At 49.8% G+C, this 22,896-nt stretch overlaps 2 protein-coding genes across 4 annotated transcripts in view; one reads left to right on the top strand and one right to left on the bottom strand.

Moving 5' to 3' along the window:
- The window catches only part of LOC139352093 (kalirin-like), a 35,015-nt gene extending 15,773 nt beyond the window's left edge, over positions 1-19,242 (bottom strand). For all 3 annotated transcript variants that reach the window (XM_070994147.1, XM_070994146.1, XM_070994145.1), the window contains exons 1-38: positions 18,710-19,242; positions 13,781-13,855; positions 13,580-13,694; positions 13,310-13,502; positions 12,893-13,116; positions 12,482-12,803; positions 12,280-12,402; positions 11,982-12,173; positions 11,517-11,648; positions 11,300-11,434; positions 11,106-11,198; positions 10,766-10,888; positions 10,176-10,292; positions 9,954-10,028; positions 9,542-9,664; positions 9,364-9,416; positions 8,422-8,569; positions 8,135-8,331; positions 7,947-8,044; positions 6,262-6,425; positions 6,048-6,167; positions 5,686-5,765; positions 5,237-5,375; positions 5,019-5,153; positions 4,556-4,718; positions 4,306-4,421; positions 4,080-4,202; positions 3,820-4,002; positions 3,595-3,719; positions 3,446-3,512; positions 2,986-3,095; positions 2,763-2,832; positions 2,582-2,671; positions 1,919-2,011; positions 980-1,091; positions 677-867; positions 411-512; positions 157-311 (exon numbers count right to left, since the gene is read on the bottom strand). In XM_070994147.1, the coding sequence (XP_070850248.1) occupies positions 157-311; positions 411-512; positions 677-867; positions 980-1,091; positions 1,919-2,011; positions 2,582-2,671; positions 2,763-2,832; positions 2,986-3,095; positions 3,446-3,512; positions 3,595-3,719; positions 3,820-4,002; positions 4,080-4,202; positions 4,306-4,421; positions 4,556-4,718; positions 5,019-5,153; positions 5,237-5,375; positions 5,686-5,765; positions 6,048-6,167; positions 6,262-6,425; positions 7,947-8,044; positions 8,135-8,331; positions 8,422-8,569; positions 9,364-9,416; positions 9,542-9,664; positions 9,954-10,028; positions 10,176-10,292; positions 10,766-10,888; positions 11,106-11,198; positions 11,300-11,434; positions 11,517-11,648; positions 11,982-12,173; positions 12,280-12,402; positions 12,482-12,803; positions 12,893-13,116; positions 13,310-13,502; positions 13,580-13,694; positions 13,781-13,855; positions 18,710-18,764 (4,931 nt within the window). In that variant the 5' untranslated portion in view covers positions 18,765-19,242. The remainder of the gene's footprint in view (positions 1-156; positions 312-410; positions 513-676; positions 868-979; positions 1,092-1,918; positions 2,012-2,581; positions 2,672-2,762; positions 2,833-2,985; positions 3,096-3,445; positions 3,513-3,594; positions 3,720-3,819; positions 4,003-4,079; positions 4,203-4,305; positions 4,422-4,555; positions 4,719-5,018; positions 5,154-5,236; positions 5,376-5,685; positions 5,766-6,047; positions 6,168-6,261; positions 6,426-7,946; positions 8,045-8,134; positions 8,332-8,421; positions 8,570-9,363; positions 9,417-9,541; positions 9,665-9,953; positions 10,029-10,175; positions 10,293-10,765; positions 10,889-11,105; positions 11,199-11,299; positions 11,435-11,516; positions 11,649-11,981; positions 12,174-12,279; positions 12,403-12,481; positions 12,804-12,892; positions 13,117-13,309; positions 13,503-13,579; positions 13,695-13,780; positions 13,856-18,709) is intronic.
- Positions 19,243-20,997: 1,755 nt separating this feature from the next.
- Positions 20,998-22,896, top strand: part of LOC139327809 (IQ calmodulin-binding motif-containing protein 1-like) — a 4,753-nt gene continuing 2,854 nt past the window's right edge. The window contains exons 1-5 of the mRNA XM_070957807.1: positions 20,998-21,122; positions 21,606-21,774; positions 22,181-22,298; positions 22,556-22,631; positions 22,794-22,893. Coding sequence (XP_070813908.1) covers positions 21,014-21,122; positions 21,606-21,774; positions 22,181-22,298; positions 22,556-22,631; positions 22,794-22,893 — 572 coding nt within the window. The 5' untranslated portion in view covers positions 20,998-21,013. The remainder of the gene's footprint in view (positions 21,123-21,605; positions 21,775-22,180; positions 22,299-22,555; positions 22,632-22,793; positions 22,894-22,896) is intronic.

The following is a 22,896-nucleotide window of genomic DNA, read 5'->3' on the forward strand; positions in this document are numbered from 1 at the left end:
CGTGACTCCTTCAGGTTGGTCGTCTGTGTATCGATGAGCAGCCTTTCTGAACAGACTTTGGTGTAAAGCTGTGAACCTCAGCGGACAGAGCACACTGGAGTTCTGTATGAATGAACTGAGGGTCAGAGGGCATGTGACATGGGTGTGTCAGCTGACCTGCGGCTGATGCTGCGCTGCCGTCCCAGCGTGGGGTTTGGCGTCTTTGGCAGCGGGATGGGCTCCCTCAGCGCCCCCCGCAGGTGTCCCCGCCTCTCCTGGATCACCTGTCGAATGCTGCGGACCCACTCCTGCTTCAGCTCCAACGACGATGCCTGTGGAGAGCGAGGGCGACAGGTGGACACTTACCTGAGCACACTGTCAATATGACGAGATTGAAGCGCGCAGGTGCTTTCCATGTGGAGCGCACTCACCTTCAGGACCGTCTTGTTGTCAGACGTCGGCGTTCGTCCGACCCACAGAGCGAACTTGCAGGGATCCCCCTCGATGTGCTCCGTCACACCGAGCTCTGACGTCTGAGTCACAGGTAGAAAGAGGAAACAGGTGATCAGTGTTGGTTTAGCCTGATTATGAGGACATGTCCCCCGTCTACAGACCACCTCATGTGGACAGTGGAGGCTGTCTGTTGTACACTGACTGACAGAAATGGCCGCCTGTTGTATTCGTAGGTGTGCGTTACCCTCAGTCTGCTCTTGTACAGGTATTTGGTTCGTCCGGACGAGTCCTTGATCTCTTTGCTGAAGATGAGTGACAGCTCAAACAGGAAGAGGTGTCGGTCTCGTCCCTTTCTGATCAGAGACTTTGGCTCCCAAACCAGGAAGGAGTCTTGGAGGAGGAGCTCCCCCTGCACCTCCAGACCCTCCTCCAGACCTGACGGGGACATGAGCAGAGGCAGGTTTACAGTGTCCTCTGAGCAGCTGCTGCTCAGCTTCTCATCGTGGTGTCGTGACGTCACGGTGTGACAATAATCTGCCTTCGTTACCTTCCAGCATGCTAACGTGCATCGCATCGTTCGCCCTCTTTGGGACGCTCAGCATCACATCCAGGCCTTCTTTGATCTCGCCTTTCCCCTCCTCGCAGCATGCCAGCAGCTCCTGTGAACGCACAAACACAAACCTTCATCCGTCCGTTCTTAAAAAGAGAAAACACGGACGAATCCTGTCTGTTTCAACAAATTAACACAAACAGGTTTAAAAACAAGGTCGCTTAACAATCACAGTAACCAAGATACTGAATAACAAATACCATGAATACCTTTCCAAATACTGTAGATTTACTTACAAAATTACATTTGCTATGTACTGTATTACTATTTTACCTCACGTCTTCACCTTTTTAATGCTTTTTATTGTCCACATAAATCCAATATTGACATTTTGACTTAACAGCAGAACACTTTTGTCTCTTTTTCTTCCGAAAACAGATGTTACCTTTTGGTCTTTATGTTGTTTTTAGCTCAATTTTGACTGTTGTTGATGCAGTTTTTGCAGCTAATTCTTAGTAATTAATTACAAACCAAACAAGAAAAACAATATTGCACATGAAGCAACAAGTATCAAAGTACCAGAGATACTTTTAAAAGTTAGAAAACGTGACCTTGGACAGGTAAAAGTCTGTATGGAAGTCCTTCGGGCTCCTGCTGCTGCTGCTGAGCTCAAGCTGCAGCGACGTTTTCAAGCGAACATAAAGTGAGTTTCATTTATTATTGTGAACACTCAGTTTGGATCCTTTGGGCTGAATTTAAAGTGTTCTGGATTTAAATCTGCGCTCAGTGAAGTCCTCAGAGGCGTCGCCTTTTCCATACAGCCAGAAGGAACAAACGTTGAGTTTTCCTCTGCACTCAACAGCCTTTTCAACAAACGCTCTGCTGACTCTCGTAAAGGGAAACTGACCTCCTGTGTTCTGAGTGTGGCTGCGTTACCTTGAGCAGCAGCTGGTATTTGGTGATCCTCTGAACCGGTTTGATGAGAGCTGAAGAGATGGAGTTGGCTAGACCATGTCTCCTCTGGACCTCCTGCACACAAACACACAGAACGTGTTAAAGGGAAATCATCAGCCAAACTGAAGCCCTCACCCCCCCACCCCACCCCCCACCCCAGAACAGGATGGGAACCGCTGCTCTGCTTGTTTTTGGCCTGTTAACACAAAGCAGCATCGACTTGTGACCCACTAATGAACTGAAGTGAGACAATACTCTGAGACAGGACACAGAGCAAGTTCACAGACATCCATGTAAACTCAAACTATGGTTAATTATGGAAAATTTCCTTCTCCATGAATGTTGAATTGTGTGCGAGCCCGAAATGTTTAAGCCACCACGAAGACGACTCCAGCATTTTGCATGTTCAGCTGGTCGGCTGTGCTCTGACTCCTTTAGATTTTAGGTCACTGGTTCCCTGTCAGTCTAGCCTCAGGGCCCAAAGTTCCCTTCAACTCACTGTCACACGCAAACCGACCCACCACCATTTCAGTTTTACTCCCAACTGTCGGCGGACATAGCTGACCCACATGTAACTTCCACCAAAGACTGCTCTGCTAAACCAAAGCTCACACTGAACAGGAAGTGGACCGGCCTAAGACTCACCTCGAAGAATCCCACGCCGTGCTGCTGGATCAGCAAACTGGAGTCCGGCTTGTTCCTGCAGTACGTCACGTACATGTGGAACTTATCGGCCTGAGACAGAAACAGGAAGTTTGATCTGGACCATCCCAATCTCTGATTTACATTTTTAATGGATTAAAAAAAATCCAAACACTCTGGTTACCCAGGTAACGAAGCAGTGTCCAACGTCCTCAGGAAGCTGTTCATAGTTTTCCAGCTCCTTCAGGAAAATACTGAAAAACAGAGTACTGACTTACTACGCACACAATACTGTATTACAAATTTTTGATATCTTTCAACACCTTTTGTAGAACTCATAGATCGACTACATGGGTAGCACTGTACTTCATGTATGGCAGTATATTGTGCAGTATATTTTGCAGTACCTGTTGTGGAACTCGTAGATGTCCTGGATGTTTCCGAACACGATGTCGTCCTTGTTGTGGAGACCAGGAGGGACGTCCTCTGAGCCGCTCGTCATCTCCCACAGGTACGTCTGCACCAGGGAAAGCATTACTGTTAGGAGAAACTATCCATGTAGTACTACGTGGTATCATGATTGCGTTAATGTCTTGAGCTTGAGTAGTCCTCCTCTTCACTGTATGAATGTGCAGCAGCTTTAAATGTGTTGTCTGCTGTTCTGCCAGCAGAGGGTGCTGTTGGTGGTAATAAACAGAAACAGCCCCAGACTTTCACAGTACAGTATCAGGAAGTATTGCAGTACCTGAAACAACGGTGAATTGTAAAGCACTGTAACGTATTTTAGTCCTAATAGTCAGGACATGGGGATGTGATACTACAGTATGTGGTATGTGAGGTAAATGGTACTGCAGTACTTTGATGTACCTCAATACACTCCTGAAGATCTCTGACGTAGACTCTTTCTGTCTGGAGGAGCTCGGCCATGATGTACCTGTAACACCCAAACACTCACAGGTCACTAAAGCATGTGCGATCACAGTACTATTGCTCATATTAGTACGAACAGTACTCACTCCTTCTTGCGGGCGGAGCGCCTCTTCTCGTCGCTGACCTGATGGCTGGGGTCAGACAGGTTGACCTCGGGGTCGGAGTCAGACAAACTGTTGGGGATCAACTCCAGTTCCAGGTCCTTGTTGTCCTGACAGGGACACCATCAGAAAAGGTGAGTCTACCTGCCAATCATTTCCTGTTTGAGCACCTTGTTGGTGCCAAGGTGTTTTACTGCTCTGGACGCGTACCTGTGAGCACCCTCCGAGCGCTGTCTCCAGCAGGTGGCGGTACTGTCCCATTCTGACGGTGAAGTCACGGTACCGTTTGTCCACCGTGGACACGCAGCGACGCAGCTCGGTGCGGTGGGCGTGGCCTTTAGCCAGCATGCTCTCAGCCAGCTGAATCAGCAGGTGAACCTTTTCCTGGGTGTGCTGAGAGGCAGAGACACAGGTAAGTGATGGTATTAGTCATTATACATGTCTGTGTGTGTGTTTTTATGTGCTCTCACCTTTGCGGACACACAAAACTCTCTGTGTTGGTTCAGCAGTTCTTGCGTCTCAGTCACCGTTCCCCCCGGCGATGTGTGCGTGGCCAGGTAGTGGTCACCTGACTGCTGTAGCCAATCCAGAGCCTTCAAAGAAAAGAACATTTTCAATTTAGACTCCGAACATGTGGTCGATTTATCAAAATAATGCCTGCTGGAGGAGGCAGAGTTGAGTGGAGTGGCTGTCTACCTGCTGGGCATGGGTCTGGAACATCAGGTACTGCTGGCACTGATCCAGTCTACGTTTCTTCAGAGTCCAGAAATGGAGAACTCTGTTTTCCCTCTGGAGCAGCTCACTGAGAATACCTGCATACACAGACACACGTATAAACACCTGCTAACCAGGAGTTCCTCAGGGCTCTATCCTGGTTCCACTGCACTTTTCTACTCACGCTGTAATTCACGTCATGTCATTTTTGTGTGTGGGTATGTTTGTTCACCTTTGACCTGTTGCTCTGGTACCCTGGAGTGTCCGGTGACCTCAGTGACCCCCGTTACCCCTGAGACGGTGACGCTGTGGCCTGAGATGTTCGCCATGGTCACGCTGTTGCGGTGGATGTACTTCAGGAAAACTTCAGCGTTCCGTCTGGCCAGAGTGCAGGCCTGTCACCATGGAAACAAGACTGTTAAACCGACCTATGATTGGGTCACATGACATGACATGACCAATCCTGGACTGGCCATTAAAGAACTTTAGGAGCTACTACTAATGCAAACATACTGTTAGCATGCTTCCCTTTTGCTCTTGTGTTTTTGGTTTTATAAAAGGCTTAAAAAACATCATCCTTGATCCATGTACATCACACAACAGAGACCACCTGACCTAGTTATAGTTGCTAAGCTATGAGTGGACAATTCAGGGAGGGGTTTAAGACTGTCCAATGCGTCTCTTGCTCTCCTCACCTTCAGGAATGCCTCTTTCTGCTCCATGTGTTTGTTGATGAGCGGCATGAGTTGCTCTGGCTGTCTGTCTCCACCTGCACACCAGTCCTCCTCCCTGCGGTACTCCTGCTCCAGACTCTCCAGCACCCCACACACCTGGAGAGACAGGCAGACAGGTAGGTAGACAGACAGACAGAGGGGTGGGACAGTTGGAGAGGCAGACAGACAGACATTAGTACCTGCTGGGACGTCCTGTAGAAGGCGGCGGAGGCGTTGACCAGTTTGAGTCTGTCTTCGATCCTCAGCATCAGAGTCTGCCAGTGCAGCGCCACCGTCTGGGCACAAGACCTCACTGCATCTGGATCATAGTGACCTGACCTGGGGGGGGGGGGGGGGGGGGGGTCAGAGGTCATGTGATTGTGACTGTGTTTTAATAAGACAAACCGGTTCTAAATGAGGTTGAGGTCCTGGATTGTTATTCTGGCTGCTACGCGACAGCTTGAGATGCTTGGACGACCTGTTCACATCATTTCTTCTCAGAAATACGTTCATGATGTTTTAATGGTTCAGCCTGCTTCAGATCTAGCTTGAAACCAGTATGAAGGACCAAACAGAAGTTACTGGTTAATAACTTCCCATTTGCAGTGACCTCACATTATAAATCACTGCAGTACAGACGGCAACTGACCTGACCAGCAGCTCTGCTCTCTGCTGCAGAGCCAGAGCCACCTGATGAGTCCTCTGCAGGGAGTCGGCATGGAGCAGAGCCTGGGAAGAGGAAAAGTGGAGGATCAGGTACGGCCACGTGATTTCCATTCATCTGACAAGAGTCAGTGTCCTGTTGCCGTGGTAACCTTTACACCTGTCCTGTGATGGACATTATCCAGGAAGACAAGGTCATTGACTCGCTTTTCATCTTCCTCCCATAGATCTCAGCTGAATGTCCCATAATGCATTTAATGTAAAATCTTATTTTGTGTGTGTGTGTGTGTGTGTGTGTGTGTGTGTGTGTGTGTGTGTGTGTGTGTGCGCGCGTGCGCACGCAGTAACCTCTATGGCCTGCTGGAGACGCTCATGCTCCCTCTGCAGCTGCTCAGCCTCAGACAGACAGCTGGAGTTCAACATGCAGGACGACAACATGACCTCCCCCTCTGAGATCCAGCCCAGCACCTGAGGCACGGACAGACAGGTGGAGTTCAGTCCCTCTGCAGTGCTTGGATGATACCTGGATATGCAGGTGCAGGTGTGTGTGTGAATTTGTTACCTGTTTGACCTGGCTCTGCAGGTGTCTCAGCTGCAGGTTCTGCTCCAGGTGTGTGTGTGTGTGATCTGCAATCTGCTGCAGTTCCTTCTGTTTGTCCTGCAGGAGGTGCTGCACCTCCTCCACCTGAGAAGAGAGACCCCCCTCTGCCTCTGATAGCTCAATACCTTACCCCCACACACGCACACACACACACACACACACACACACACACACACAAAAAAACCACACAATTTTAGACCTTCAGAGTGAGGACATTTGGCTATTCAGGTCCTCACAAGTATGTGAATATAAATGTGTGTTTCAATCTGCATCCGTGTGTATGCGTGTGTGTGTGTATGTGTTTCCATGGCAAATTCAATGCGCTGGTTTCCATGGGGACCAGCTGTGTGCTTCAGAGAGCAGTTTCCATGACAACTCCATCCCCCTTTTCCCCCTCCCCCTATTATCCTCTTCTACCCCCCCCCCCCCCCCCGATACGGTGTGTGCTGGAGCATAAAAATGTGCCGACAGCTCTGATCTATTTTACTCAGTCCTGTTCAAAGATGATCAATAATCCGACCTATTCTGAACTGTGAGCCTTTTGCCAGTTTATGCTTGTTTGAGACCATTAAAGACCCCTGAACCCCCCGAAAGAAAATCCACAAGCCCCTGAAGTGCAGCTGAAAGCCCCAAAATAAAATCCAAAAGTCAAGTGTAGCAGACTCAAAGACCACTGGAACACTATAAAGAAGAAATGAAAAGCCCTCAAAAACCTCTGGAATCCCCCAAAGGCAGTGCGAAAAACCACTAAAGGACTCTGGGACAAACAAAAACACCTGGATGTCCCTCAATGCTCTGAAACCCTGTCAGTGACTCCTTGACTCCAGGTAGGACCAATATAGAGCTAACAAGGATCTCTAGAACCTCCTCTGGGACCATTGTATGTCCTTAAGGGACCTTTAGGACTCCCTCTGGAATTCCCAGTGAGAGCACTACAAACCACTAAGAAAGTCGTGGACCCCATGAAAATCCCTCAAGGTTCCTTGTGGGAAGCTTTGGAAACCACCCATCAACCTCTGAAACCCACTTAAGAAGCTGTAGAAACCACTAAATGAGCCCTGGAAGGCACCAAAGACTCCTGAAAGTCTCTCAAGGTCACCAGAGCACTTTAATGACTCCTGGGAATCCCTTGGCAACTGCACGAATCCCTTCAAGGACCATTTGAACCCTTGGGAGCCCTTCAGGGACCACATGGACCCTTTGCTCAATTGCTTCCCACTCAATTACCTTTGTAACCCCCAAAGTGGCCCCTGGAAACGGTCCAGGAAAACCTTTCAATGACCACTACAATGCTGTAACTGACTTACACAATCCCTTGAAGGACCACCAGAGGTCTATCAAGTACCCCTGAAACTGCTTCAGGGATCTCCATAAACCTGTCAAGAAACTCTCCAGGAAGCCCCCTATGTAGACTCAGATAGCCCCGATCTCATTTCTTGTGGTGTACCCCAAGTGTCAAACCTAGTTCCCTTTCTCTTCTGTCGATATAAGATGCCATATGTTCTGTCATGTTGTGTATGTTCTGTGAAAGTAGTCACGTGACCAGCACTACTGGCAGCAGTAGCAGTAGTAACTGTGGCATCAAACACTACATTAGTAGAAGCACAACACAACTGCAGCATTAGCAGCAACAGTGTGTCTCTTACCTGAAGCCTGGACCTCAGTGATGTACTGCTGAAGGTCGTGACCTTGCTGGATGACCTCATAGATCATATTGTTCATAGCAAGCCTTCTCTCCATGTGCCTGTGGATCAATCAGTCCATCAGTCAAAGCCTGCCATGACCTTTTGTTTCCATTTTTGTGCTGAGCCTGGACGACATCACCACTGTTTACCTGTGGATGCGCTGCTGCGCTAGCGTTAGCACCTCAGGGCTAGCCTCCACTAGCCGTGACTGGCCCATTCCTAGTTTGTCTTGGGCTAGCTTGTCCTGGTTGGCGTCAGCTAGCCGCGGTGATGCTAGCTTCTCTGCGGAGAAGTCCTGGGACTGTTTCTGGAGGTCCTGCTTCCAGGCATCCATTTCCCCAGTTACCTGCAAACAAGATAAATGCCCATAAGGAGTCGAACCGCAGTGGAGCGAAGACATACGAAACATCAGTAAACAAAAACACATACGAAGTACCTCCAGTGTGCACTGGTGCAGGATGCGGAGCTGCAGGTAAACATCCAATCGGATCTTCCTCTGGTGGAAAAGCTCCTCCAGTTGGACATGAGACTCCTCCAGCTGCTGGAGCACTGACTCCACATGGGCCACTGAGCTGCCCTGTGGCCTGAAACAAACGCACCTAAAATGGTTAAGTAAACTGCAAACTCGAAAACAAACACTCCCACAATGTTTACATACACCATCTCCACACAGGCCCCCGCAGCTGCCCTGACCAGTGAAACAAACGCACCCACACAGATTATACAAACTAGAATATACATTTTAAAACAAACGCACCCACACAAGTTATAGCAACAAATGAGCCAACAGTGCGTTCCTGAAAACACACGCACATCACACACTTGCACACACTAACCCCCCCACACAGATTATACAAACTACACAACAAGCGTACCCACACATGACATACAAAGTTGAAAACAAATGAACCCACAATCATGACTAATACAAACTCCACACAGGCCTTTGAGCTGCTCTGTGGAGTGAAACAAACTCTCACACAATAAACACAAAGTCGAAAACTACTAAACTACCACCCAAAAATATGCATGCAGGCTTTGCAAACTTGAAAAATGAACGCACCCACTCATTCTCCACAAACTAGAAAATACAGTCAACCAAAATAGAAAACAAACGCACCCACGCATTCTACACAACACACCCACACAAGATGCATACATCGACTTTCTATGGGCCACTGAGCTGACCTGATGAATAAAACAAACAAACGCCACAGGTTATGCAAACCAAGAACAAACACACCCTCAATAGTTCTATACACCAGCTCCACACAGGCTGCCCTGACAAGTGCGAGAAACGCGCCCACACAAGCTATAAAAAGGCCATTCGTGCAGCACTGAGGAATGAATCAAACGCACCCACACCCTCTGTGTGTACCTGAGTTGAAGGATGAGGTCTTCTCCTTCCCGGATGACACTCATCGCAGCTTCCTGTGGGTCAGGGTTAGAGTTAGGGTTAGTGTGAGGGTTAGAGGTGAGGGGTCAGAGGTCAGCGGGGTGTTAGCTTGTTATGAATGGGTTAGACTTCAGGTCAGAGGTCAAAGGTCAGCAGGTACCTGTGTGTTGGCCTGCTGCTGCTGCTGCTGGCTGATGAGAGCCTGCAGCGCCTCGACGGTGTCTGGACAAACGCAGAGATCTGAAGAGAGCTGCTTCTGGAGGCCTTCCATCCATACTGAGAGCTGAGGAGGAGGAGGAGGAGAGAGGAAGAGGAGGAGGAGGAAAGAAGAAGCAGAGGAGGAAGAGGAGCAGAAGGAGAAAGAGAAGAGGAACAGACCACAAACAGGATTTATGACCTCACAGCGCTTAAAGTTTCTTTCCAGCAATACTGCAGTATAAATATCACAGCATAAAGCACTAGATGAGTATTACCCCAGTATTTATCTGTGTGTGTGTGTGTGTGTGTGTGTGTGTGTGTGTGTGTGTGTGTGTGTGTGTGTGTGTGTGTGTGTGTGTGTGTGTGCGTGTTACCTCCTTGGTGTGTGTGTAGAAGGACACAGCGAGGTCCAGCAGCAGCTTCCTCTGCTCCACTCGCTGGATGAACGCCTGCAAACACAAACACAAACCTTACAACATAATGCAAACACTGTTCTTCCTGTAGCTGCTTTTCAGAATAAAAGCCCAAGTCTTGTGTGTCTTCTTCAATCTGTGTGTATGTCTCTGCTCTGTCTCTTGGCTGTCCTGCAGAGTCACCTGCATGCGGAGCTCCAGGTCTCTGGCTGCCTGGTAGATCTCCTCCTCCTCACACTCCCCAGACTGAGCCAGCTGATCCGCTGCTTCCAGAAGCTTCTCTGCATTAGTGTAAGTGTTCTGAGAGACACACACACACACACACACATACACACACACACACACATACACACACACACACACACACACACAGAGTGCTGATGTTAGTGCTTCCATCAGGGTTCTGATCTGAGGATTAACTCCTGCCGTGTGTTACAGTTCAGGATGCAGTGATTCGTTTTTAGCTTCTCGACCTGAAATTTAATTTACGCTTCAGTGTAATGATGATTTTATGTTTTGAGGAGTGTGTGTGGCAACGCCTTGCTTCCTGTTTTATGCTGAAAATAACACACAGTAAAAGTAAAGTGTGTGTATTACTCGTGTTGTGGGGGCAGACAAAACGTTAGCCGCCATCACGCTAATCGTTAAATGTTCAGGCTCAGACGTAGGTCCGGGTTCAGGATTTAGCTGTGATCGTTGTCTTCTTTTGACACCAATGATCCAAACCCAGGACGGTCCACTGGGTTCAGCTGATCCAGGTGTTACCGTGTTACCTGTGCCACCTGCTGGAAGTCGTCATGGCGTTTCTGCAGCGCTCGCGCTCGGTGCAGAGACTTCCCGACTCCGCTGTGTTTGTTCAGGAAGACCTCACCGTGCTGCTCCACCCAGTCCAGCACCTGAGAGACAGACGGACAGGTGGACAGAGGCAGACAGGTGGACAGAGGGAGAGAGCCTGAATCTTAAACCATGTTTAGGTCAGAACAGACAGTAAATCAGAATCCATAAAACCTGAATCTTGACGTTTACATCAGACAGGATGAGAATCTGGATCTAAACGTGGATCCGACTCTCAGTTTTGACCTGGACCTGGACCTGGACCTGGACCTGTCTCACCTGTCTCACATCCTGCTGAAACACACACAGCTGCAGGCGCTGGTGGAGGCGGAGTTTTCGGTGCTGCCACGCCCCCTCCACCTCATGGTGACCCTGCAAAAAAGAAAAACTTCACATCAGTCCACCTGCCTGTCTGTCTGCCTGTCCGTCAGCGCTGCTCTAACGACGGAGGTGAAACAACAGGTGAGACATACCTGCATGACCTGGTGCAGAACTCCCATGATGCCGTGCGTAGCAGCACTGAAGTCTGGTTTGGTCGCTGGGTCGTCGGAGTCAGTTGGCGGGCAGCGCTGGAGGACATCCAATAAGGCTTTACCACTCTCACTGACCTGCAGACAGACAGGTGTTTAGGCAGACAGGTGTGTGGACAGACAGACGGACGAATGTGTGGACTGACAGACAGACAGGTACCTGCGTGTAGTTGGCAGAGATCTCCTCGTTCAGCTCCTGGTGCTTCTTGATGGTGGCCTCCAGATCTGCTGTCGCAGACGGCAGCGAGCCCTCAGAGCACACCTGAACCCAGCCCTCCACTCTGAGCAGGAACTGGACAGACAGACAGGTAGAGAGACAGACAGCAGAAAAATAAGATGCCTGGAGGCAGACAGGCAGGGGACAGGTAGGCAGTGGGTAGACAGGTAGCTAGGAAGGAAGATCAGCAGGTAGACAGGTGTTCAGGTAGATGTAGAGGGGCAGAGCAGCAGACAGGTGGACAGACAGGTGGACAGACTGGCGGACAGACTGGCGGACAGGTATATCAAACAGACACAAAGGTTAGTGGTGAGACAGGTAAACAACACACAGATGTAGACAGGTAGACGGGTAGTGACAGGTTACAGACTGCAGGTGTTCTAATCATTGATTGGTTGGAATAATCACCTGCTCCGCCCCCTGGTGGAAGCCAGTTGCCATGGCAAGGGTGTTGCTGCGCTCCTCCAACGCCGTCGTCAGGGACTTCCAGTCTTCCTGCAGCCGTGACGACACCATGGTGATCCGCTCCGCCCCGTAGTGACCTGCCTCCGCCAGCCTGGCTGCCACGGTAACCACGCTGTCCACGTTCACACTGCCGTTCTGGACAGAGACACACACGTCGTTAATGCACGCACACACACGCACGTCGTTACTACACACACACACACACACACACGCACGCCTGCGCACACTCACGCAGACCGACCATGCAGTTGGCGGTGAAGTGCTGGTGTTGCGTCTGGAGGTCCAGGGCGTGCTGGTGGTTCTGGCCGACCTCCGCCAGACTCTGCGTGAACAGGTCTTTACTGTGAGCGATCCACTCCGACATCTGAGAGACAGGACGGGAGTAATCAGATTACAATCGTCCCCTGACGTCTTTCGGACGGAGCGCAGGTTTTCAGCCTCACCTTGGTGGCGTCCTGCTCGAACAGGTGCAGCTGCAGCGCCTGGTCCAGGTGCAGCTTCCTGTCGCTCCAGCTCTGCAGCAGGTGACCGCGAGCTGCCTGCAGCCGGTCCAGTAGAGACGAAACCTTTGGCGCCACGCTCTGGAAGTCCGCCCCGCCTGACAGCCAGCTGCCGTGGCTTCCACCGCCACCACCCTCCGTAGAGGCGTCGCCCTGGGCAGGGCCCAGACGCATGCGTTGGAGCAAGCTCCGCCCCTCTCGCTCGAGGGCGTCGACTGGTGCTGTGGCGATGGTGTTACGGAGACGACCGTGTTCCTCCAGAAGTCTGGGGAGGGTAAAATATGGAAGTTACCTTCGATAAGCAAGTATTTCTCTAATCGATAATCAATAACGCCGGCTGAGGCTCCTCCTCACTTGCGGGCCTCGTCCACGTCCTGAGGCTCCGGTATGCGGTTCAGCCCGGCCTCCAGCTGCTCCAGCTGGGCCAGCAGCTGCGTGGCAGCCCCCGAGAACTCCTCCAGACCCAGACGCAGCTCGGTCCACTCCACGTGGTCGTACTCCAACGAGCCCCCGAGGTCAGAGGTCAGCTGGGAGGGGTCGACGAGCCGGGACAGACCCTCCACCGACACCAGGCTGGTCTGAAGAGGAGCAAATGATGAAGACTGTCACAAGGAAACTGCAGTACAACCTCAAAACAGGAATACTAACACAACAGAAAAACAACCAATAAATATGTCAGAAAACAGGAATACAGTTTCAGTAGTAGTAGTAGTAGTAGTAGTAGTAGTACTTCGTGTATCAGTGGCAGCAGTGCAGAAGTAGTAGTAGTACCTCGAAGCTGAGCTTGGCGCTGCCCAGGTTGGTCTTGTGTTTCTGCCAGAAGGTGTCGGGTTTGATGAGCAGCGCCGTGTGGATGTTGGAGGAGAAGGACTCCTGCAGCGTCCGTAGGACGGGCTTCACGCTGTCCCACTTACTGCCGCGCATGTCCACCACCACCGTGAAGCCACGAGCACGCACGTCCTCGCTGAGACACACAGGCAAGACGTCAATGCAGCCCTGACGCGCATGAACAGACAGGCAGGCAGGCAGAGGTGACGTTACCTGGGTATGGTCGACAGGTACGTGACCAATCGGCTGAGATCTTCCTGTTTTATTCGATCATGATTGGTCCTGGCAGGGAAGGTCAGGATTGGTCCGCCGCGTTTGTCCCGTCCACCTGTGAGACACAGTGAGTTAAAGTGGGTCACATCCAGACCGAAGAGGACCAAAGTGGGTCAGAACCTGCAGCGGTTTGTGGTCTACCTGACACGAAGGCCACTTTCTCTCTGAGCACCGTCAGGACGTCGACCGCCCGAACACACTCCGCTTTACCAGGACCTGAGAGACACACACACACCAGAGCGTTTCTGATCAATGGAGGAATGATTGACAGCTATTTATTGATTAGATTCTTCAACAATCAAACAAAATATTCTCCAGTTCCAGCTTCTCATTTGTGTTGATTTGCTGCTTTCATTTATCTCCATTCGCAGTTTTTCTACTCCAGTAACACCCCTGTGACATTTTACTGCAACTCCATTTATATTACTGCAGTAGAATCAGTACTTCTCCCGCAGTAGGTCTCCAATGACAGTAGATGTCTTGCAGTAGCAGCAGTACTTTAGGAAGTACACAAGCAGTGTTTCGGTTAGCAGCAGTAATAGTACTTCATTTGGTCGTAGCCTCAGTTAGCATCATTAGCACGTCAGCTAGCATTGTGCGCGGTCGTCTTCTTCGCTGCTCGGCTGGATTTGCCGCCTCGTTTGCGCCTCCAGCTGATACTACAAAACAGGGCCCGGTCCTGTAAAATCATGGCTCCGTGGATCGACTGGAGGTCAGAGACTCCGCTCATCCTCCATATTTCAGGGTGGACCAAAGTGGCGCCATCCCTCGAGTCGTCCTGGTGATTTCGGCTTTTTAAAGCCCAGTAATTCACCTCCAGACCACAGAGCCCCTCGTTTCCTCCCATCACTTCTTGCTAAAGACATCGTTCACAGCTTTTAGTGCCTGTCGTATTAAAATTTAGAGAACAGCATCAAACTGTTTCCCCCCGTCCGCCAAAATGGGCCAATCAGGCTTCAGAGACGGGAGCTGACAGACATTTCAATTAAAAAGCTGACTCCTGCAGCTCAGTGTGTGTGTGCGTGCGTGCGTGTGTGTTGCAGACAGATATACAGGCCTCCCATGTGCACCAGATCATCCTGCACAGCGGGAGGAAGCTAATCCAACACACACACACACACACACACACACACACACACACACACACACACACACACACACACACAGAGGGCATCACACGCCTCACATTAGCAGCTCGAGCAGTGATAACCCTCTGAGAGAAAGCCTAAAAACAGGAAGAGATGAAGGAGAACGCTCTCTTTCACCCAACCGACACCACTTCCTGTCGGCGTCCTGCTTCTCCTTCATGAGCGTCCTTGAATCCTTTGGTCCCGGCGGACCGATCCGTCTTCTCGAAGCCCACCGTGACAGTTCAGACCCAGACTGACTGTCTGTTAAATCTGGACTAATTGTTTGGCTTGAGAGCGCTGATGGATTATCAGAGCATGCTGGCATATACCCTACTTTAAAATCTACCTTCAACTGTCATCGCACTGAGACACAAAGCGGCACGTACACGGGTCACGTCACGCCATCGGGACGAGAAACCCGGCGGGCAGCATGACCTTAACCTGAGTGAGGGATGACAGTAAGAACAAGGCCTGAACAATATGAGGAACATCTGGCAGTAACACTGTCCAACACTGTGACGCTGGTACGATTCGCTCTGCAGCTCCTTTGTCTCTCTGCTTGATGGCTTGAATGTGAGGACAGGTCGGTTTGTGTGTGGACGCTGGACGTTCACAAGTCCATTTCACTGAATGTGTGGCTGAAAATTAATCAGCGGTGATTTAGTGAAAGACCTCCAGATATAAATGTGAAACGTGAAATCAGCTCCTTCACAATAAAAGCCCTTGAGTTTCCAGCTGCTGCACAGTGAAGCTGCTGTTTCAGAATAAAAGCATCCAATCCTTCACAGTACAGTAAATGTCCTCCAGCTGCTTCACGGTAAGATCAGAGTGTCGACTCATCTGCAGCAGAAAACCCTGCACCGAATCCTGATGCTACCGAAATTCTGTTTTTATCAATCTAATGAGGACATAGTTGATTTCCCCCAAATATCCTCTTGCAGCAGCTGAAGCAGGCTTCCTGTTTTCACGCTCACGCTTCAGGAACTGCGTGCACTTTGTTCCGGTTCCGGAAAGACGCTGAAACATTCGCTGACGGCACGTTTTAATGACCATTTAACCAAACCGGGATCGCTCCCGAGCCACAACCAAACGCTTCTGTCGCCTGAATGCAGGATGTGAACGGCGGTCTCTGCTGTCAAAGTCCTGCTCTTCATCCGTCCATCATCCACCCCGACCTCCTCCCTACAACTGCAGCGCAGCGCCGGAACATAACTGGTGCAGCAAAGTGCAGAAATGTGATTTGTGGAGAGGTTTTCTTTCAGCGTGTGGATCATGGCTGAAAACACCAGAACAGAGCTGATCACGTCGTCCGGCATCACTCCGCCGTCCTTCCTGTGTGAACAGCGAAGGACGATGAAGGCAGGCTGAAGCGTGTGAATCCCACAGACTGCTGATGGTGTGGGCAGACCTCGTGTTAATCTGTAACAGGTCTGAGAGCAGAAGCTAACAGCCTGCAGTCACTAACGACGTGGTGGTGGGAGTTTGTGGGCTGTAAACATGACACTGTGTCTGAATCCAGCACGTTCAGCTGCTCGCTCAGACCGCGACCATCACAAGACTCAGATACGCACGATTGATCCTCGGTCGGCCGTCCGTGAGGCCGACTGATCCCGGACCAGCTGCCAGTCAGGGTGACTCCGGACCAGCTCTGGGAGTTGGAGAAGGGATTTCCATTGTGATAAAGCTGTCTCACACCAATCAAACACACACACTGAGTCAGTGTGAGGCCTAAAATAGCTGCTGTGCAGAGCAGATGAAAAGCCTTCAGAGAAACTTGCTGTCAGTCTGTCAGGACACATCACACTGATTATGCAACAAAAACTAATGAATACATTTCACCACAATGTGCTCCGAGTCTCCAAAATGTCAGCCTGCCCAACACGAAGACGAGAGGCTGTGAATGTGATCACAGCGTGAGCTCTTCACTTTCAGGCCTTTTCTAGCACTGCTCTTTGAAAACAGATGTCCAGAACATCGACGAGACATTAAACAGGTGAAGATCAGAGCAGGTCATCAATGTGGTGAGTTTACTGTATGTTGAAGGTTTCTCTGCCAGTGATCACAGGTTACAGACACACGCCATCATTAGAAGCAACACACGTGTTAATTAAGGTCACAGAAAAAAGTAAAATAAAATATCAAAGGAGTCGGGTGACGAGTTAAAGTCACTCCCAAAGAGAACAAAGAGACCTCGTAGAAGCTTCTTTTCAATACGAACCTGCAGCAAACATTTAGCTATCAAAGCTACACGACCAGGCGGCTCAGAAAGTGAGCTGTCACTGCCCTCTGGTGGACAAACTCTGTCATGGAGACTCTTTGGCGTTTGTCTCCTGCAGCTCGTTGGTAATTAATTAGCTGACATATAACCCAATGCTTGAGTGTCGTATCTCAGACCAAACCGGCTTCTGGAGGACATGCGGTTGTCCAGACTGACGGAGCGTCAAAAAGTCAAACACTGGAAGCGTGAGTGAAAATGCAAATGTACAGAAGTGTCCAAGGCCTTCACAATAAAATCCAACCTGGAGCTTCACAGTAAAAGCCTTCCGTAGATGCTTCACAGAAACACTTCACTGTGTTTGTTGTGTGTTTCTCGACGTCATCTTCTCGTTCCGGATGATTTGCTGTTACAAGCAGAATGTTTGTCGGTTGTCAGGTCAGGTTTGGTGAACCCCCTCGATGTCCCTGTCGCAGCACATCTGTTTGGATCGTCCCACCGTGTCTTCCATGGATGCTTTTACATCAACCCATAAAGGTTTTAGTTCAGCTCAGAAAACAGGGTTTGCCTCGAGGTCGTCAGAGCTTCAGGTGTGGTTCAGGTGTCTGCTTCTGATCCTGGTTCGAGTCTTGAGGCGGACTCCGGCTCTGATTCCGATGTGTGCTGTGACGTTTGGTTCAGCCGTCATGCCGTCCAGAGGACGAGGACCTGACGCCATGTTTTATCTGTAGCTTTGTGGAGGCCTGGCTCAGTTTTTCGGAAGCGTTTTCCAGTCGCGGTGCAGACACAGGCTGTGTTTCATTTACTGTTCCTGGATTATTTCAGAAGAACGGCGACGTCTAAACATCTCAGGATGGTTCGTGATGGCAGACGAGCGGCAGCTGATGATGGTCAGCTGACGTGTGGCTGGATGAAGTCCTCTGGTCACATGACATTATTTCCGCGTGTTGCTCATCTTGTATTTAGGGTGTTGGGCTTCAGTTCAGCACCGCTCTGCTCAGGTCGTGTGGGGGCACAGTTTGCTCTGGTGAGCTCGTACTTCAGGCTTTTTATTCACCTTGTTATCTAAGTTCATTTATGAGGAGTCATACGAGCCAGTCAGCAGGACTTTTCAGCACTGTTGCTATGGTTACCTGTAGGTTAATACACCTTCGGCCCTCCGACGGTGGTTAAACTGGTGAGGTACGGCCATGAGATTGAACTGCCAGCCAATCAGAACGCAGTACTCTCTTAGCATGCTGGTCTTAATACTGCTAATATGTTACACTGCTGGAATGAATGGAACATGGAGGCGTCATGTGACCGCGTCTCGCCACTGATGTTACCTATCAGCTGCCACAGAGGTGACAGTGTTACTACACTACGTTACATCTCACACACACACACACACACACACACACACACACACACACACACACACACACACACGTTTAATAGCCAAACAGGCCTTCCCACAATCCTCCTTGGTAGGAACCCTCCACCCCCAACACACACACACACACCTCGATGCCATTGGACAGAGGGATGCTGACACACACTGAACACTCACATACACACTCATAGCATACAGCGCGCGCACACACACGTTCTCTGAGTCAATGGGCGGATGTGGAGGCATCATGGCGACAACAGCTCCCACTACACACACAGACGCGCGCGCGCGCACACACACACACACACACACACACACACACACACACACACACACACACACACACACCCTACCTGCCGTCGCCAGGCCGTCCGGGCCCACTTCTCCTCCTCCATCCACCGGATTCATCCTCCCTCCTCCTCGCGCTGCTCCTCCGCCTGGCGCCTCCCTCCTCCCCCTCCTCCTCCTCGCGCTCTCTCCTCCGTTATGTACCGTCGGTCGCTCCGCTCCTCGCGCCTCCTCCCTGCCTACCCGTCCATCCCTGCAGGTTTACATCAGATCGGGTCGGTCCAGGCTCCCGGGCAGGCGGCCCGGCGGTCGCACCGTTGGACGGACGGATGTGTTCCCCTCCTCCCGGTACCGATCAGTCGGTCACTGCTGCATCCTCCTCGGCTGAGCCTCGACAGTGATCCTCCTCCTCCTCCTCCTCCTCCTCCTCCTCCGCTGCTGCTGCTGCTGGTCTTACGTTACCGTGATCCCGCGCGGCATCGCATCACATCACGTCACCGTTACCGGTACCGATCCCGTTACTGCCTGCAGTTACCGTTACCGTAAAGTTCGGAGCAGCCCGGGTCTCTCTGCTCCTCCTGCCGGTCCAGGCAGCGGACAGTCGGTCGCTCGGTGAGTCTCAGCACGCAGGCGCACCGATCAGAGAGAGGCGCTGTGCACGAGGGCTGCAGCAGCTGCTGCACCGATCCACACACACACACACACACACACACACACACACACACACACACACACACACACACACACACACCCCCGCCTTTCTTCGTTACTATTAACGTTACCGTTACTGACTGTACCGTTACTATGAACGTGGTCCCGGTCAGATGACGGAGCGCTGATTATTCTACTGTAGCTCTATTTTTAGTTTATTTTATGCTGTTTCATATACCCTGATGATAATAAATAAATCCAAATAAACCAATCAGAATGAGAAGAACTCCACAGTGTGTATGTGTGCCAACATGCACACTGTCCTTCACAAAATACACGAAGTGACTACACAAAGGGAAGAATGAATGATTTTTATTTAAGTGTCGAACACCGAACAAGACTGAAGAAGACGTGAAGCAAACACATCAGGATCCATCAAAAGACTGATCCAGAAACAGTCAGCAACATTAAACAAGACGACAAAGAATGAAGGAGATTAAATAGAATAAAAATTTGATTTAAAAAAATTATGGCTTTTAAGATGAACTTTATTTTGAGAGGGACAATAAATTCTAAAAATAGAAGATTTATTGATAACAGTCATATTTTCCTGCAGTCACTTCTATGTAGAGTTTATGCAGAATTTGAGCAGAAAGTTAGGAAGTGAGAAGCAGTGAACGCGCAGAATGAATGAATGTGGTGCTGTTTAACAGCTTCAGCTGAATCTACAGCGCCACCCAGAGGCCAGATGGGCACACAGCAGCCTCCACACAACCTCCTGCAGGCCCGGAGACATTTGGACTTCTTTTGAAGACTGTGACCGCCATAAGAATTTACATTTGATGAAGTATTTCATGAAGAAGAATCCTTTTTTTTACACTCCTGCACGCGTTAAATTTTACCTCACCAGCATTTTACACAAAATGTCATAAAGAACAAAGACAGAGAGGATTATTGATTCGATGAATCACAATCAAATTCACTTGTGATCCGCGTTTGATTTCGTTTATTTTATTTGATCTTTTCGTGTTGTAAAATGTAAAAAAGCTTCTTTGAATTGTTGATACATAGAATTATTAGAATAGTCGTTTTCCACTGATCTGCTCCGCTTTGGTGCAGAGGGATGCGTCGTCGCAGAGTAATGACGTCATGTTACCGTAGCGACAGAGGAGCGTCGTTTCGCTCGGTGCCCAAAGTTCGCTGTGCTAACTAGAAAACGTTATTTTTGGAGCTCTGTGGCGTTTTTACACCCACTTTGAAACGTTGTTGAGTCGATGCGAAGGTTGTTTAACGACACCTTTTCGTTAATTTATTGTGAATTAACTGATATTCAGCTTTAGCTGCAACGACAAACAGCGCTAGCTTAGAGGAGCTGCCGGTAGTGCTAACAGATGCTCCACCGAAATTTGAAGTCTTGAGAGGAGAGCTGTGAGTGCTCTACAGACACACAGACACACTTTTCTTCATCTGTCTGCCATCACACATTTCAAAATGAGACGCTCTCAGAGCATCACAGGGTCACGATGCTTGGGGAGCAGCTAACAGTTAGCTGGCTGTGTAGAACACTGCGGGGCCGGAAGTTGCTCACACGTCACAGTGTGTGACAATAACAAACAGTGAGGGTGGAAGTCAGGCCACACAGTATGGCTGAGTGTTGAATGACCTCAGTGTCTGTGCTTTGTTTCCGTGCTCTTCCGTCAGAAGCCGTGTCGGTGAGGATGGAGCCGGTGGAGGAAGACGCTGTGGTGTCGGAGCTGAAGAGGCAGCTGGAGGATGAAGAGCTGAACCTGGAGCAGAGAGTCAGCCTGCTGAACAACGGCTTAAACAGTGAGGCAACCAGTATCCGACTGCACCTGTCTGCCTGACTCGAGAGTGATAGAGAGGAAAAGAACAAATCGTCACAATGACTGACATTGATTGACTGATCGATTAATGAGGAATCACTTCAGCACAAGTGTCTCCACCTGTCTCTGCCATGATGACCATAACATGGGTTTCGTGTTGAAGTCTTGTCCCCTTCACTGTCGTTTCAGGCAGATTTTAGTCAGGGAAAGAGGCCTGAACTCACAGACTTGTGGTGCGTTCAGGTGCTCCTTGTCAGCGACCCAGGAAGAAAACTTCAGAGTTTATCAGCAGAAAGTTACCAACAGGAGCAAAGAGTGGAGTTAGTCTACAGTCTTTAGAGGGTTTTTAGCTGGTTTCAGTCAGTGAAAATCGTTCTGTTGAAGGAGTGAACCAGTTAAACCAACAGACCGGTGGAGACATGAGGTTTATTTATGATGTTAAATGTTGTGTTTGTGTGTCTGTCAGAGGCTCTGAACATGGCGGCGGTGCAGACAGATGGCCATGTGACGGCTCGTGTCAAGTCTCGGTTGTATGTGAGCGGCGTCCTGAGTCACTGCGTCCTCGTTCTGTCCCTGGATCCCAGGAGGCTGCGGGGCATCTGGAGCGCTGCCGCCACGCTGGCCCAGCTCACCAGGTCCGTCCCAGAGGACGCGTTCACTGTCACTGCTCGTCATTCCCCCACAGGGACGGCTGAGATTATTATGTCAAAAATCATTTTCAGTCTGAATTTTCTCAAATATTTTTAGTTTTTGTCAAAAAACGTTTGTGATCTTTTAACATTACAGTATTTTAAAGAATTTCAGATTATTTCAAAATATTCTGTTTTGTTTTCAGAATTCGTTTTAATATTTGACATTTTCTATTTAAAAAAACAAAAATAGATAATTATTTTGAATTCAAATTTATGTTTAGTATTTTTTTTTATTTCTAAAAGTTGTTCAAAATCTTTTGCATTTGATATTTCTCCTGTTCAACAACCCAAAAAGCTGCCATCTGGCTGAAATTCGCTCCTTTTACACGGAGGTTTTGTGTCTGTCCAGTTCCTGTTGTGTAGGGGTGGAACCTGGTAAACATTCAGAGGCCTTTCATAGGCTGTTCCTGCCGTCAGTCATGGACGGCCTCCTGTCATTGGCCGGTCAGCTGATGAGGCGGACAGAGGTGAGAAGCTTCTTTCCTCCACATGAACCTTCTGTGTCCAGCTGTGTGCAGTCAAAGTGACTGTCTGTCTCTCTGTTTGTCTGTCTGTCTGTCTGTCTGTCTCTCTGTCTGTCTGTCTGTCTCTCTGTCTCTCTGTCTCTCTGTCTGTCATCTGTCTGTCTGTCTCTCTGTCTCTCTGTCTCTCTGTTTGTCATCTGTCTGTCTGTCTGTCTGTCTGTCTGTCTGTCTGTCTGTCTGTCTGTCTGTCTGTCTGTCAGAGTTTGTCTCTCTTCAGGAAGGTGATGGACTCCGTCGGCTGGCTGCTCAGAGCTCACGCTCAGCTCACCGCACAGGGTCAGTCACCTTCACTGCTCATTGATCTCTTTATAGACTCGCTCGCTGATTAGTTTATCGATTGACTTCCTGGTCTTAGAAAGACAAACGTACAGTATGTCTGTCTTGAACAAAGGTCAGCACGACAGCTGTCTGTCTGCCTGCCTGTCTGTCTCTCTGCAGTTCTCAGCTCGGTCCACTATGAGCAGATCCAGATGTGCGATACTGTCACTGTGTCCCTGCTCTGTGTCCAGCTGTGGATTCAAGCCTGCACATCCAGCAGGTA

Source organism: Chaetodon trifascialis, chromosome 24 (assembly GCF_039877785.1).
Source record: "Chaetodon trifascialis isolate fChaTrf1 chromosome 24, fChaTrf1.hap1, whole genome shotgun sequence".
In the NCBI taxonomy this organism is placed as follows: Eukaryota; Metazoa; Chordata; class Actinopteri; order Chaetodontiformes; family Chaetodontidae; genus Chaetodon; species Chaetodon trifascialis.